This window comes from Rhipicephalus sanguineus, chromosome 11 (assembly GCF_013339695.2).
Source record: "Rhipicephalus sanguineus isolate Rsan-2018 chromosome 11, BIME_Rsan_1.4, whole genome shotgun sequence".
NCBI classification, from domain to species: Eukaryota; Metazoa; Arthropoda; class Arachnida; order Ixodida; family Ixodidae; genus Rhipicephalus; species Rhipicephalus sanguineus.
The window spans coordinates 77,527,963-77,544,489 of NC_051186.1; the positions used below are offsets into that span (position 1 = coordinate 77,527,963).

At 48.3% G+C, this 16,527-nt stretch overlaps 1 protein-coding gene across 2 annotated transcripts in view; it reads left to right on the forward strand.

The window, feature by feature from the left end:
* Positions 1 to 15,279, forward strand: part of LOC119373822 (5-hydroxytryptamine receptor 1) — a 189,222-nt gene extending 173,943 nt beyond the window's left edge. For both annotated transcript variants that reach the window (XM_037643884.2, XM_049420304.1), the window contains exon 2: positions 12,720 to 15,279. In XM_037643884.2, coding sequence (XP_037499812.1) covers positions 12,965 to 13,777 — 813 coding nt within the window. In that variant the 5' untranslated portion in view covers positions 12,720 to 12,964 and the 3' untranslated portion in view covers positions 13,778 to 15,279. The remainder of the gene's footprint in view (positions 1 to 12,719) is intronic.
* Positions 15,280 to 16,527: the final 1,248 nt, after the last annotated feature.

A 16,527-nucleotide genomic window follows, 5' to 3' on the forward strand; every position in this document is an offset into this window, starting at 1 on the left:
TAAGCCACGTTAATGCGTGTTACTGCGTTTTTGATCAGTTTTAGACTAATTTCCCTTGACATGTATTCACATTTGAGATTTGAAATTTTGTTATCTAATTTTGCACAGTTAGTTTCAACAATTCTTGCTCGTACTGAGGAGAGTTGAATACATTTACAGTCACACCGGCGGGAAAACAAGAATGCGCTGTGCCGCCACTCGACAACGGCGTCCCATCGGTCTAAGACGAAGTGTTGATTAAAGCGACGTTGTTCCCTCTTATGCTTTTGCGTATTGATGCTTGTGCCGTGCTCAGGCCCCATCTCAGTCAAGCTGACTTCCCACGAGGAAAGCGGCAGATGGCAAGGCCGGATATGACGGAGATTACGAGGGACTTCCGGCAGACTACTCGCGTCCTGCTTTGACGTGCAGGGAATGAAGCCACGGGAGGGAGTGGATTGAGCCGCTCGCTCGGGAGGAAGTCATCGGCAAAGACTCGGACGTATCCGCTCAAAGCCTTCGTCACGAGCGCAGACAAGGGGCTTCCGCTCTTGATTGATCGCCCCCCGAGGCCATTGAGCCATTCTGGGGGGCGGCTTTGCTCGAGAACAAGACTGAGAAGTGAAACAAGAGCGAGCGTTCCACGGAACACAGAAAGAACGAGTGAACTATAAAGAACAAAGGGAATAGCGCTCATGCGAATGCCGGAGCCAAAAACGAGCGGCACGGAAACGAAGCATACAAGATGATGTTTGCATCGTCATTCTTCTTATCGAAGTCTCTTTTTTGTGTAAAAAAACAGACGCTGTAGATATTTTCTATCCTCAAGTCTATCAATGCGGTTATATGCGCGATCAGTGCACGGTCTCCAAAGGGGCCTGACTCCAGCCACGTATTCTGCCGATGCATGCATTTCATAGAAGAGGTAAAGTCATTACTTTTCCTATGGTAGAGCGAAACACAACCGCAGAGCAAGTCGGCACGGCTTTCATATTTAGAAACTCAGCAGGAAAAACTATGTGCGCTGCATAACAACCACACGTCATTGACTGTCTGGTCTAGTACAGTTTTCTTACGCGGTTGCTAGCTATGCGACCATTACTTTTGGTAACTTTGTTGTATCGCTTTCACCGCGAGGCAGCTTCATCGAGAGGTTCTAGTGTAGGAAGCAAGTATGCAGCATATCAATGAGGACCGCGTCTCTGTTTCCGGCATGCAGGAACATATTGCGCTGTCATGTAAGAATATACGATCGTCGGCGTGACGGCGCTCTTTCTTTTCCCTGTGCACTCAGTATAGCTCGTAGCCGCGGGCTAAGCACGTGGTCGTAAAGAAAACGTCGATTCAAAAGACCAAAATAGAAACCCGACGGCCAACTCTTCGAAGAATGATTGAACAGCAGAGTCCTTCGAGCCGGGGGCGGATTATACTTAGCAATGAGCGCGAATGTTCACGGACGCGTACGTCAAACTGAAAATTCTGAATTAGACTCGTCGCCCCAGGGTAAAAAAAAAAAGAAGCGACCGATTCTTTGTTACTAGTCACGTGACGTCTACTAAAAAAAGCGGGATGACGATAATTGGGACACATATATTCGGAAATCTGGAAGTACGTTCTGCTAACGAAAGAGCACGCACGCCTCTCGCCAAATGAAGCTCGCCATTTTAAACTGCGAGTTTTCTGAAGTCTATCTATCGGTGTTGCTTCACAGAAGATATGCAAATCATTAACGCCTGGAAGTGTTGAAATATATGTACAGATGACGTGGAAGTAATACCCTGAGGTGAATTCATTTGCTTCATAGCATTAAACGCCCACGCAGGAGAAAGTCGTGTTTCCCAAGCTCAATTATGAAGACAAGATGGCGGGAAACAAGCAACATCGGCTTAAATCTTTCTTAGATACGCGCGTATAGCCATTACTCTTAACTAACGGCTTGTTCAATTCCCCCCGACACTTTTCGGAGAAGAACCTCTTGGGTGCTTGGGAACATGTAGACCACGCCCAACGCAGCCTAAAGTGCCTATTAAGGGTTCTAAGCGGGACAGGTTTCCATGCTTGTCTTTAGAGCATGTGCTAGGGTATAAAAAACACACGCGTAGTACATGTCCCCGCGCAGGACAGCGTGTGTACAGTGACTCATTGTACTATGTATTGGCCTCGAGGACCACCACTGGAGAGGCCGGCGCTGCTATCGCTATGACGCGTTCAACGACATACTCGCCTTTGCCGCCGAAAGCCACGCCAACGCTGCTCGCTGCATCTCATCCCCGACGTTGAAGTTCTGTTTTTTGCTTCAGTATAATGTATTGCTCAGTGCCTCAGTGCCAAATGTATGCGACCGAGCGTTGAGTGAGTTTCCATGCACACCTCAAAACAAAGAAGCAGCGATATGCATGGTTGATAAAGCTGAGAATGGGGAAGCAACCCACCATTCATTATCGCGTGTGTAGCAAGCACTTTCGCGATGATTTTGTGTACTGCGTTGGAGCTTAAATGTTCGGTGAGTACGACGTGGACTTTACGGGACTGTACACGTAAGAATTTACGACGTTTATTCACACCAGGCTGGACGGCCTATTTCAGCTGTTTGCAGCAAAAGGGCGGCGAGAGTGATTTTGTCCGGATGGTGTTGTTTTGCGTTGTAGGTTCTTTCGCAGCTTATACAAACACGTTCAACGCTCACAATGCGAGAAAAGCCGCGGTTGAGCAGCCTCAATCACTGGAGACGTCGAACAGTTCGCGCAGTCGGTACCACGTGATGTCGTTTTACACGTCACAGAGAGATTCCGGCAGACGGCGCCACTGTATGTCCTCGCCGCCAATACCATAGCCACCTGTCATTCTGCCTCCCTATTTCCCCCGCTTTTCCCCTTACCCCCTCGAGGAGCAGTAGGCTAGCAAGCACTTGCTGCGCCTAGTTTAATTCTCCGTCCCTTTTATTTCAAAAAAAATGCCAGGCCTGCGCTGAAACCGCAGCACAGTCACAGCGAAAGCTGGAAGAGCGGCGTTTCTAGAGCCCGTTGTAAGCTCTCTTGGGACTACAATACAAGTACACTAGAAAGGTACACAATTTTTGTGAAGTTGGGAAGCACCTATTAAGCCATTATTCGTCATTCTGCGGAGAAGCGAGGCACTAGCTACACGTCTGTAAGGCATTATGTGCACTTTGTTGACGCGACGACTGATGACGATGAAGAATTATGGCTCAGCCATTTGTAACGGGTTGGAAGCTTTAAACGGCCCACCAGTTATGTAATTTGCATTGGGTGACGCCCGCTCGCTATTTCCCTCTCCCGTCATGCTGTATAACATACGTTGACGTGGGAGAGAGACGGGGGGGGGGGGCAGCGAATAACTTTACTGAGACCCCGAGGAAATGGATCATGCGCTCATGGGCTTCCTTGCCAACCAATCCAAGTGCACTTGCGAGGAACCCACTACGCTATAAAGCATTGTAATTTTACTGAGACCCCGAGGAAATGGATCTGCGCTTATAGGCTTCCTTGGCAACCAATACAAGTGCACTTGCGAGGAACCCACTACGCTCTAAATCATTCTAATTTTTGAGATGTAGGGCAGCAGGCACTGTGCCATTTTTTATCATTTTACGGAGATCCGTGGTACCTGCTAAACGCATGTAAGTCATTATGCGCACTTTGTTGATGCTGTGCCTGATGACGACGAAGAATTATGGCAGAGATCTTTGTAATGGGTTGGAAGCATTTCACAACCTACTCGTTGCGCAATTCGCATTGCGTGACGCCTTGTTACAGAATTCGCGTTGTGCGACGCTTGGTGCTTATTTTACTCTTCTACCACGCTATATTGCATATGCTAATGTGATTCCTTCCCTACATGAAGCCTGTATGGGACCATTTTCCAAAGCAGTTTCAAGCACCGGCATGGCTCAGAGGTTGAATGCTGGGCTCCCACGCAGAGGGCCCAGGTTCGAGCCTCGTTCCATCCTGGAATTTTTTTCTTATCTCGTTTTTTTTTTTTCTTATTTCGATCGATACTGGTTACGGACACCGGCGGCAGCGGCGGCGGCGGCGGCGGCGGCGGCGGCGGACAACTACGGCGCCAAAAACGGCCGGTGAAATGATCTCATAACAGCTTTCGCTGTAAAACAACCCTTTCTTCATCGTGGAACCATGCAAAATTGCAAACACCTTGCGCGATAGCTGTCCACAGTTGACAGTAGGACCGAAGTCGATAACATAGCGGTCGGTTAATTTTTAACATGCGCTTAAGTTTAACAATTGTTCAAAACCAACAAGCCCAATATCTTACCTCGCTAGCGGACAGTGGAAGGAGAACGGGAGGGGCGCGATGCACAGTCATCGCGATATCCGACGCCGCTAAGAACACAGTAAGGCTTCCAATGTCTGAACCTTTGCTGGTGCGTACGCGTGACTTGGACGCATGTGCAGTCGAAATACTAAGCGTGAACATCGCTAAACTTGAGCTTGCCCAGGCTCGCGTTATAACGGTTAGAGGAGGGGTTAAAGGGACACTAAAGCGACAAGCGATTTTTCGCGTATTAGTAAGTTGCCAATTTGAGATTACCGGAAACACCACTCTTACCGCGAGAAGACACTTGGTAAGCGAAAAGACGTACGAAAAGAGGATGCGGGTGGCGACGCTACCTTCAAATTTTCTCACCAAACGACGTGACGTCATAGATTTTGACGGCGTCTCCTAGGTCATAGGTAGTTCCTAATCGGGAAAAATGAAATGCACTGTCCTCTGAAGGGGCGACAGACTTAACATACGAAGTGTGAGGAAATTTCGTCGAGCCAATGTTATCCAAAATACGAAAAATACACTTTGAAAGCCGCGACCTAACGCGCGGGGATTTTGGCGCCAAAACTTTAAAATCAAAATACGACCTTGATTTTCTCCTATATTAATAAACTTACGGTGGTGAAATTAAGAAGGTCAGAGCTCGCAGAGTACAATTTATTGATCTAAACCGATTCATTGTTTCACTTTAATGTCCCTTTAAAGCCCGAGTCGCCGGCATGTGGAATGTCGTCTTCTTTTCTTCGCCTCCATGGGAGTCCGATCGTAGTGTCGTCTTGACGGCACAAGATGGCTACACCACCTCACCCAAACATCAATGTTGCTGCGCGTTTCAAACACTGCAGTGCACTAATACATGGAAACGCGCCTACAGAGATCACCTACACAATCCATACGACGACATTTATTATGACGCTGAACGAAAGCACTCCCGGCTAGTACTCGCACGCTTTGTCGCATTTGTACGGAACAAAATGGACTGCGGTGCGGTCGCCGCCATGTACATAGAGCGAATGGTAGTGCATCGCAAGCGTAATATTTTCCTCCTTGTATTCCGCTCATCAAGAAATAGAGCCATTTCGAAGGATTTCGCGATGCCTGATTGCGTGGTGGTGGTGGTAGAAACATTTATTGCCAGTGTGTGAACGTGGGGGCCAAGCCCCCTACATGGCACGTGGGTGCTCCCTCAATGTGAGGGGGCACCCTTACAAAGCGAAGGAAAGTCCCTGAAGCGCAATCCTCTTCATGGCGCAGGAGATGATCCGGCGCTGATCGAAAGCAGATGTGCTGGTCATGATGGACTCCCAGTAAGACACCGCCACAGCCGGTGATGGGGGATGAGGGAAGGTGGGGCATGTGAGGAGGATGTGTAGGAAATCTCCTGGTTTGCCGCAAAGTTTGCATGAGGAGAAGAATTGGTCTGGGTATCGGGCGTTTAGTAATATGGGGTATGGAGCAGTTTGAGTTTGTAGGCGTCGCCAATGTGCGGCCTGTGCTATGGTTAGGGATGGGGCTGGGGGGGTGTATACTCTTCGTTGGTCCCGATAGTACGAGAGAATATCTCGAAAGGAGAGCAGGCGCTCCTCGGCCGGTGGAGGGGGCTCCATTTCTCCTGCCCGGAATGTGAGACCTCGGGCTAGGGAATGAGCCTCCTCGTTGCCAGGGAGGCCGGCATGTGCTGGCGTCCAGACGAGTGTTATGGAACGCTGGGGCTGCCAGAAGCGTTGAGAGCCTATTTTGCCGTTAGCCTTTCCCCCGTAGTTCTTACGACTTATTTCAATGCTTTCCTCCTATCGCCTTTTTACATCCTCCTTGCGTGAGACAAGGGCCAATCTCGCGTGAAGCTAGTGTCAGTGAAATTGAGGCGCGTTAGCGCAATAATAAATTCCAACGGGAATTCCGTGAGTTAAGCAAGGCTAGGCAAGCGTAATACAAAAATGGCACTCGGTGTGACGTCTTCCATTTCGCTTGCATCGATAATTCAAACTTCCCGATTCAGCACACGTGTAATTTGAATAAAACAAATATTCGCCGATCTCGCACTGGCTATACGACAAAGAAATGCGCCGGGATAGCCGAAACAGCGATGCGATACATCTAAGCAAAACACAAGCTTATATTAAAAGGAGTTAATGAAAAGCGATTCTGATGGAACTTAATATTGCCAATCCCGACTGCAGTGAGATCGCAAAGCACTCAGATTAGACTGAATGAAACCGCCCGTCTTTTGCTCAAATTGGCTGTCAACTCAGCTTTCGCGGAAGTAGCAAGGTGACATCTATCCGCCGGCGAAATGTGTCTTGTGCAACGGAGCTGACAGGTCATGTGACGATCCCGTTTGGAGCTTAATGGCGCAAAGACCAGGTGCCGTCAATGAGTACCACGGCGGATGTGCAATATCAGACGAAGGTGTGATCAGTTAAAAAATTGAGGAGTTGTACAATTAGCTGCACAGTTAGCTTAAATGCTGTCGTTGTACGACGGACACAATATATAACTATTAAAGTAATTATAAAGACTGTCTTAGTTATATGAGACTGTGCTATTTATAAATCACATGCTCAAATATGAGATATATACGAAAATCTTTGCGAATCTCTAGCCCATACTACCTGTGCGGGTTACAAAGGGCCTGGAGGTCAGTGCTGTACTAAATGCTATACTGACACAGCACGAGCCTCGGTAGTCACATAACACGCGCTGCGACGCTCCCGCACTGATAACTCTTCATGTCACATACTGGCGCATTACGTAAATTCTAGTTTTTTACCTGTCTTCGTTTTCTTACAGCGCTTGTCATCCACTCGGGGTTTGACGAGTCGATAAACGGCGGGATTCGTCCCCTTAATCTTAACATTTGCATCGCACAGCGATATTCGAACGCTGGTTGCGTCACTTGGAACGGTGTACTTGTTTCCAGGCGGTCCAATTATGTGCACTGCGTCTAACACTTCACTCCGGAAAGGACGCACCGTACGGCTTCGGGGCTCAAGGCAAATGAATGGAGAGCGTCGATACAAACTCAAGATGACGCGCGTAATACCGCAGGTTTTGCGCAAGCAGTTTTACGCGGTTTGTCGGTAAGTGTATTCAAATGCTGTGACATTGCGACGTCGATCATTCAGGAAACAAGGCTATTCGCACATAACGCATTCATAGTGGGGACAGAGACAGCACGACAATAGAAAACGGAGGCACACGGAAAGAGAAGAGAGACGAGACCAGAGAAGCGATGCGCTGTCAAATGAAGAAAAATACTGGCGGAAAGCCTAATATGCCCATTTGTCATCCGAGTGAAGGAAGTGTGGGTGCCCCCCCCCTCCCCAATTTTATATGATATTACCACTCTAAATTATTATTGAAATAAATTGATCAGGACAGCCATAAAAGCATGTCGTATTGTCGTTCGCAGTGACATTTGTATAAGCCAAGCGTCTAATACGAACGGGCGCAAAAACATCCGCTTTATCACTTATTCGAGCTGGATGATTGTCTTGCCTGCTACAATGTTTCTCCTTTTTACTTTGTGTAACTTCCTTATTGCTCACCACACTATCATGTGCTGCCCCTTTCTGATTCATTAATTATTACGTGCTCTCTCAATAAATATATCTTGACAGTATGGCGCCTCTCTTGCCCGTTTTATAAGGCCCCATGTATATGATGTTTAGCTTTTTTCTTTGCCGCGCTGCTTTTAGGTTTCTTATTCGCAAAGGCCAAGCTGCCAGTAATCACAAAGATGCGTAAGCGGTCTGAGGCAGTTCTTAAACTGTTGTTTGTTGTTGCGTGTTTGTGCAGGCGGTTGTAGAAAAACCGAAAAGAAAAAGTAGCAGAATTGCTAATTGCAAGTTGCGTGTACCCATTTCCGTAGACCGCTCGTCGCGCGGGTGTCCCGACGTAATTTAATTCTTTGCATACATTAACGTTAAAAATCCAGTTTGGGCATTACATAGGGGGTTAGGGATAATAATTATTTGGCGGTGGTTTGTAGGGTTCAAGGTCCCAAAGCAACTCCGGCTGCGAAACACGTCGCAGTGGAGATCCCCGGATGGTTTCGAGCTCCTGGCATTCTTTAATGCGCACTGAATATGCGCAGTACAGGGACTTCTGGCACTTCGACTCCATCGACATGCTACCGCAGCGGCGGAATCGAGCCCGCGTCTTTCTGATCAGCTGCCGAGCAGCGCAACCGCTGCGCCACCGCGGCGGCCAAGGATAATAGTTGGTAGTTATACAAAAAAGTGTAAGTCAGCACACGTGTTACAGTGTAAGCTTGGGCGGGTTGATGATTCACTATCGACGTGACCGCCCAGCGCAAATGGAAGGAGGACCGCAGAAACTACACAATACAGTAGCTGACTTCAACTAAACATTATCTGCGAAGCCACCGCAAGTATACACACGAGACATGAGGCAGCTTTAGCTGGGCGTCCGCAACAGCTCTGCGGACGCATGGTGCCAGATATTTCGAATGGCAGCGTGCGTCCGTACAGCTGCTGCGGACGCTCGACTAAAACTGTCTGTGAACAAGACATGAGTAAAACCAGTGCACGACGTAACATATTTCATATTTCCACATCGCGTCGCAGCCAGATACTCAAGTTTCGTTTTTCGTTAGCATGATGGATGCCATGCTGATACAAGTCACCCTACTGCTGTATACTATCGGCAAGGTCAATTCATATCGGTCGCGAAACTTGGAACTAAAAGTGGTCCAAACCCCATTGCCACAAACATCAGCGCGCTCGGTGCGATTGAAGCTTGACTAGGTGAGGCGGGGAAAAATAACGAAAACCAAAAACTCAATGGAATTTTTTTTCGAATATTCTTAATTTTAAACATGTCATAGTAAGCTAGCAATTTACTTTACGGATTATCTGGCAGTTGGCTAGGTAGCTCAATGCCTAATTTTTTTGGTCAAGCTCCAGAAATGGGGGGCGTATGCAGGCAGTCGGCTCATGTGGGCTTCTGTTTAGTTCTGCCCATTGTCAGATCAACGAGACCACAGTGAACTAGTAACGAGGCATCGCTGTTTGCGCAGTGGTTTCGCGCGTATATTCCCTATAGGTTATTTCTTTGCTTAAGTGTTGTTTACTGGCGTGACACTTCAGAGAAGCTAAACTAACTCACAGAAGCTGCAGACAACAGTTGCGGTGACTGCAGACTGCTTTCGCTGGCGCACGGCCGGCGTGCGCTCGGCTTTGTGACGGTGAATGCAGCACGCTAAACGAAGAAATGCCGCACTGTGTAAGGCTGCCAAAGCGATACTTTCACGGCTGCTGTCTCGCTCCAGTGGTTTTCCTCGATTGAACAACGTGAGTTTTTGAACTGTTGCGCTGTTTGCTCGTGAGCCCTAGTATCATACATTTTTTTTATCTGCAAATTATTTTGGTGTACATCGCAAGTCCACTATTAGGCTAATAAAGCAAGCTTGCTTCCCAAATCTTTCCTGTTGATCTTCCTTTTCTCTCGCACACGCCATTAGTGAGCCGCAAGGACATGATAAAATCGCGTAGTTATCGAAAACAAGTAAAAGAACAGCGACTAAAAAAAAAGTCAATCTCGCGTCATGTGGCGCAAATGCGCGACGTCGCTACCCTTCCGGTTGCGACGTCACATTTTATTTTTTTTTTTTGCTTGATTTTAGTTGTCCCCACGTAGATGGTGACTGTTGCAACGAGCCGCCAACTACTTGACACATGGGCTTCTATGGAAGTTCCGCTACCAGTGCCTTGCCGGTGTGAAACCGAAATGAATTATAGCAGTGTATACTGGGCGAATTGGTTTATTTTCATTCTAACAAACAGCGCAAACGTAACAGCAACGCAAGCCCAGAAAAGCACTTGTCACCACAAGGTAACTTATTAATGCCTTGACAGAAGCGTTTGAGCTGCATACTTTTTTCTGTCTTGCGTTAGCGTCCGACTTGCGCTGCTTGTTACAGAGAAATAAAGACCACCTGAGCGCAATGCGACTAAGCCTAGATGAAACATCTGCGTGGGGGCAAGATTGTCCTCAATAAGGGAGGAATATTTGTGCCTTTACATAATTTCACGAACTAATAAAGTGTTTTATACTGATCTCCCATTACTGTTTGTGGCAAAATTAGGGAAAGTCGCAGTATTTTGGGAATGGACGAAGCTTGGTTCACGCTGGATATGTGGCAGCAGGAATCGCCTCACAGAATGATGAGGACACCCGGTTTCTTCTCCGTATCAACTGAGTGTCCCCTTCACCTGCGTGGCTTCGTGTTGACGGGGGCGACCCAGTCCTCGTATGTAAGAAGCCGCGGTCAGGCCCTACTGCGCTGATGCAAGAAGGCAGGGCAATCCCCCATGACGTGTTGAAGAATGGCCTTATCATGCGAATTCATGCTGCCGTGACAGAGGCCTTCTGCTCTATAGACCGCATACAAAATCTGCTGCCATCTAGCGGCCACCGTGTGCATTTTCGCCATGTAGAAGGCTAAGCGCGCTCCGCATGCTCACACACGGGGCTTACGTCTGAACGTGTGGCGCCTGAAAGGAACGACAATGCCGACTTATCTTCGTGTGTCGTGTTGCTCAGGTTGACGAAATTGGCATGCTGAAAAAAATGTTTGCAGAAGACTAACCTTCATGTTATTAGATTCCCTCGCGGCCGACGAGAAGCAGCACATCGCCCCGTTGCTCCGACTACTGCTTACGACTCACGGCGTGTTTACATTGGCCGTTCTTAATAGATGCGGTATATGACAGCATCGGTGCTCATAAGAGAACAATCTTTCGTGTCATGCCGGAATGAGACAGTTTGCGCGCCGTGTTCTTGCAGGCACAGACAAACCCATTTCGTGTACGAGCTTCAAAGCTGCATCGCGGCTATTCGCGCATGCCTGCGCTGCTTTTGACGACAATACTTTGTTTATTACATTGCGATAACATTTGCATGTTAGACGGATAGCTCGTGCACGTAATTTGCTCTTAGCGAACGGACCGATTGTGCAGGACTGTGTTGCCTCTAGTTAGTTTTCGCTTGTTCAGTTTACCAAGGTAGCATTTGGTGAGATGCTCTGCGCGCGTAAGTCTATTCAACTCTCGAATGATCTGCCTGTTGCAACCTGTTGCTTGACAAAGAAAAAATTGATGATTGCCAACGATTGCCCTTTAACTATGCTTTTATATGTATTGGTATTTCATGTGTTTGTATAACCCATGTATTACATCCACCGCCCCCCCCCCCCCGTCCGCCCGTTCCCTCGCCCCCTCTTCCTGCGAGAACCGTATTATATACTAAAGTATCTGTAAATTACGATATTTGTGTAGCGCGAAACATGCAAATAAAATTTGAGAACGTTCCTTACGAGGCAAGCTCTGCACTAAAAAAAAAAAAAATCGCCTTGGCCCAATTATCCAAGTCGATCAGTCCATCCCTGCGAGTTTCTGCAGCGCTTGTTGGCTGATGCTTTAGAGATTGAGAGAGAAATAACAACAAATTATGGAAACGAACTACCAGACACATGTATATGGTGTTACTGGACGCGTGGGGAAGGAATTAGGCTAGCTAGGTTGCCTATAGTGGTGCAAAAAGGACTAAGGCTACGCTGCGCCAGCCGCGCATGATGATGTGATGGCGTCTATTAGCGCCTGGACAGAGTGCGGCCAAGGAGCGCAAACTATGAACGTTGAGTTATCAGTGGAAAACGAAATACAATGGATAATCCAACGTGGCTGCAGAAAGGCCTAAAATGAACCATTATGAACATGCGCAAAATATATGTACACTAAAACTACGGCTGTGATACATGAAGTAGTATGTGGGTATGGGCTGTTTGTCAAGTGCTGATATTAAAAATACCTAACGATCTGTGCATAGCATTTCTGTCTCGCCTATGTCCTTGTGCTCAAGGGCCAAAAGGAAACTATGTTTTTTTTTTAAAGACAGCTGCCGCAGCAACAGCCTCTCTTAAGAGGGCGCTCTACAGGTCGGCTGCACCCACCACGGGGTGATGTAATCTATTAAATGTTGCTTACACTGGTGTAATTAAAGCTTCTTTAAAAATTCTGTTTCATCTAACCAACTTACCACAGAAATGAGATGTACAAGTGCGTCATTTCCTAAATTTATCATCGGGTGAAGTGGTGAGTGTGTCAATTATACGGCAGGCGGAGGCGCTTTTGCCTTTGTCTTTCGGTATGTCAGTCATGAAAATACATGGAGGTTGTCAGGAGATGAGAGAAAGGAAACTAGAGTGAACACTGAGGTGTGCCGCTACGTTCAAGAGGTGTAAATTGAAATTTCCTCCCCCTTCCTTTCACTAAGCCCTGTCGGTTTAGGAAACTTCGATAATGCCCTCTTTCTATTTACCTAAGTCGTTAATACATAACGTATTGAGCTGTCGCGGAGGCACAGAAGAGAGGTGATGCAACTTGTCGATCTCTTATTTCTCACTGACGCAGGATACCCTGACCTCGAAAAGTAGTGACCCCCGAGTAAGCAGTGGCATCACCGGCGGTGTCCCGTTCCCCCCGCCACGCTGAGTGCACTGGCTTTGTCCCTGTGCCTGGGCGCGCTCATCGGCGCCACGGCGGTGGGCAACGCACTCGTCTGCCTCTCCGTCTGCCTCGTGAGACGCCTGCGGCACCCGTCGAACCACCTCCTCGTCTCCCTGGCCGCCTCCGACCTCTGCGTCGCCCTGCTGGTCATGCCTCCCGCCATGTACCTCGAGCTCTCGGGCCACCGCTGGGACCTGGGACGAGCGGCGTGCGACGCCTGGGTGTCCGTGGACGTCGCCTCGTGCACCGCCTCCATCCTCAACCTGTGCATGATCTCCGTGGACCGGTACCTGGCCATCACGCGTCCCTTGACCTACGGCGTCCGGCGAACGGCGCGAAGAGCCTGGGCCTGCATCGGCGCCGTCTGGCTCCTGGCGGCTCTCATCAGCGTGCCGCCACTGCTGGTGTTGGGGAACGAGCACGGCACACCCGACATGCCCACGTGCCTCGTATGCCAGCATCTGGCCTACCAGCTGTACGCGACGCTAGGCGCCTTCTACATACCTTTGGCTGTAATGCTGTTCGTCTATTGGAGGATACACAGAGCCGCAAAAAAGGTCATCGAAGCCGAACACAGGGCAAGGCCCGGACCCCGCAGCAGGAGCCTGAGGGTCGTCCTGAGGGAGCGAAAGGCTTCCATCACTCTAGGAATCATCCTGACGGCATTCACGGCCTGCTGGCTCCCGTTCTTCGCACTCGCCCTGGTTCGACCTCTGGGCGGCAAGCCGCTCCCGGAGGTGGCGCACAGCTTCGCCCTGTGGTTGGGCTACGCAAACTCGGCGCTCAACCCGGTCATCTACGTGACGTTCCACCACGACTTCCGGCGCGCCTTCCGGGACCTGCTGTGCCTCCGCTGTCAGACGCAGGCGACCGGAAGCAGCACGACTGGGGGCGGAAGCAGCAGCGGAACGGTCAGACAGTTGCTGGGCAGCAGGGACAACCACTTGAACTCGTTGGCCTGACCTTGGTGGACGTCACCTGAAGACCTCCGCGTCTCCAGGGTCGACGATGCGAATCAGACGCAGAACAAGCACAATAATCAGGGTAATCACCACGAGACCAATCACCATCACAACAATCGAGGAGGCAACACGTGTGACTCCGCCAACTCGCCCGTGTCGCCGTTGTTCGATTGACTCACAAACGCTGTTTAACTGGCAACTGCGGTACTAGATGTGTTCTAAAAAGAAAAGCACGAAGCTTGATGAGTTTTATTTGTCAGCACCAAAAGTTTAAGTGTCACTGGTCCACTAAAACACCATGCAAGGACAAGCAGGTGACTAGTGGCCAGTGTAATCATTGTTGCATTTATCGGGAATGAAGCACACTTTGTCTACTTGTTCTATCAGATATGTTAATGAGATTTACGTGAGCCGCGCAGTACAAGGTTGTGTGAGCGTCAACTGCAATCGCATTGAGGTAGATATGTCTCAAGTGTACCGAACGACTTATACTTCTTTATAGCGTGCTCTCGCGTGTGCATGGCTGCATAGTAACCTCGCGAAAGGCGACAGTAACGTATTCCTGGCAATTAAAAGGCCAAAACACAGAAAGACACGCACGCTGTGTCAAATATGTAGGCGTATGTTTGTACATACACCTCGCAGCTACTTGTAACGCGACGCGGTCTATCCGACTGCGAGGGAAGATGAAATACTTTCGAAAACCGCATTCGAGGAAAAGTAGCGAATGATAGAACGATATAAAAAGACATGAAAAAAAGAACAAAAGTGACATAGGGCGTCTGGCGTAGTTGTTGCGGAGAAATGCGGTTCAGTTCCTTGCAGTTGCACTTCCAACGTTTCCAGCAACCTGGAAATTGTCCGTGGACCTAAAAGTTTTAAGAATCTTCTGTAGCGAGCATTCGTTTTGTATACATTTATTTGGGGAGTCAGTATGTGTATGTCCACTGAAACTGAAGTCAGAATTACCTTGTAAAAAGCAAAGCACTTCAGTCAGTGCAGAATAGCAGGACATCATATTTGTTGCAGCGAAAACAATTAGCCCGTGTTAGCTAATTACGCATTTTGTATCATATATCGAGCGACGCTACCGCGGAGCTACTACTCGAGTCATGAAATATCAGTTTTTAACACCGCAATTACCTTGCAGCGACCTGACATTACTTTCGCAACAGGCCTCAAATCTCAGGCCTCTGACATCGCCTCGAAGCTTCCTACATTGCATTGCACGCTCGTGCGTGTTAGTGCGACGTGCCCTTCAGTTATCCTTTGTGACGTTCAATTAGGCACCCGGTGTGTACAATTAAGTGAGACCGGCGGGGACGCTGCGAGACATCATTACAGTGCGTGCCACGCGTTTTCAGCGCGGGCAACAAACATCTAACGTTTAGTGCTTCGCGGGAGTGCTTGCAACTTCGACATATTTGCGCATGAGAGAAAAACTGCTTTCTAAGCGGTCGTTTATTATAAACCGTTCGTAACTGTGTGACGGTTATCTTTGGAGGAGCAGAACAGCGAGAATGAAGAAGCGCGTCGTGTTGGAATGCGAATTTACCACATCTCAGAAACAATTGCGCAGCTAAATGGGGGCGATTGCGCTGCAGCGTAAATTAACGTGCAAGGGTTATACAGTAAAAGCTTCTTAATTCGACCCCCGTTAATTCGTAGAATCGGATAATTCGGACGTGTTCTCTGGTCCCGGTAAGCATATGCGTTGTTTAGCGACATCAAGCTCCCGTTAATTCGGTCACATTTGGCCGCGACCAGGTTAATTCGGACGATTCATCAGAGCGCGCCAAGCGCGAAGCGCCGCAAATGGGCGACGCAAAAAAGAGCGAAAACTGCGTTCGCAGACAACCAAAACGCGGCAGGGCTGTCCACATCGACACCTTCATCAGTTAGTGACCGCGGTTTTGTCCACATGTGGATCCGACACTCAGCAGCTTCGTTTCATGTCGCAAAATTTAAAGGCTAGTTGGAAGATCTTTCAGCCGGCGGTCGGTATGCTGGCATAAAAGTCGTTTGCTGCATCGTGATGGACCAACCATCAGTTTCCGGCCATTTTACCTGCAAAAGAACTATCGTCACGTGCGCGTGGTGGCGGTGGCGGTACGTAATGAGGGAGGGGTGCAGGGCACGTCTTGGGCTAATTAAACACAGGAGTCTGGCACCGTGGTCCCACTGAGAACGAAGTCCCAGGGTGACGAAAATTGCGGCTTTTACACTGCCCTTATGAAAAATGTCTACAGGATTTACGTATTCGTCAAGAAAACAAGAGTCTATCGTTGTAACAGACATTTATTTACTGTTCTTTTTTAATACTTTCGATAGTGCGGCATTCGGCTAATTCGGACATTTTTTTTCCGGTCCCGTGAAATCAGAATTGCCGAGCTTTTACTGTATTACACATATAACTTCCTCTAAGCTAGGACGAATTTTATATCTAATTGCTGTGATAGGGACTGAAATATCCTACATAGGAAATCGCCCAATCATTATAAAGCATTTAGCGTATCAAACAAGAACTTTCAATTATCACTCTGGTTGTTCGCAAATTTAGCGAATCCCAAATATGATGCTCTGTGGTTCGTTATATAGGTAGGTCTTGTAGGTCTTATAAACAGCGCTATCAAGGAATTAGACTGAGGGAGCAACACGAGAATGCCATTTTGTATTTTGATGTTCTGTCTCCATTCGATTCACTTATGTGAATCGAATGGAGACAAATGTTTATGGGCGCTTCGCTTATG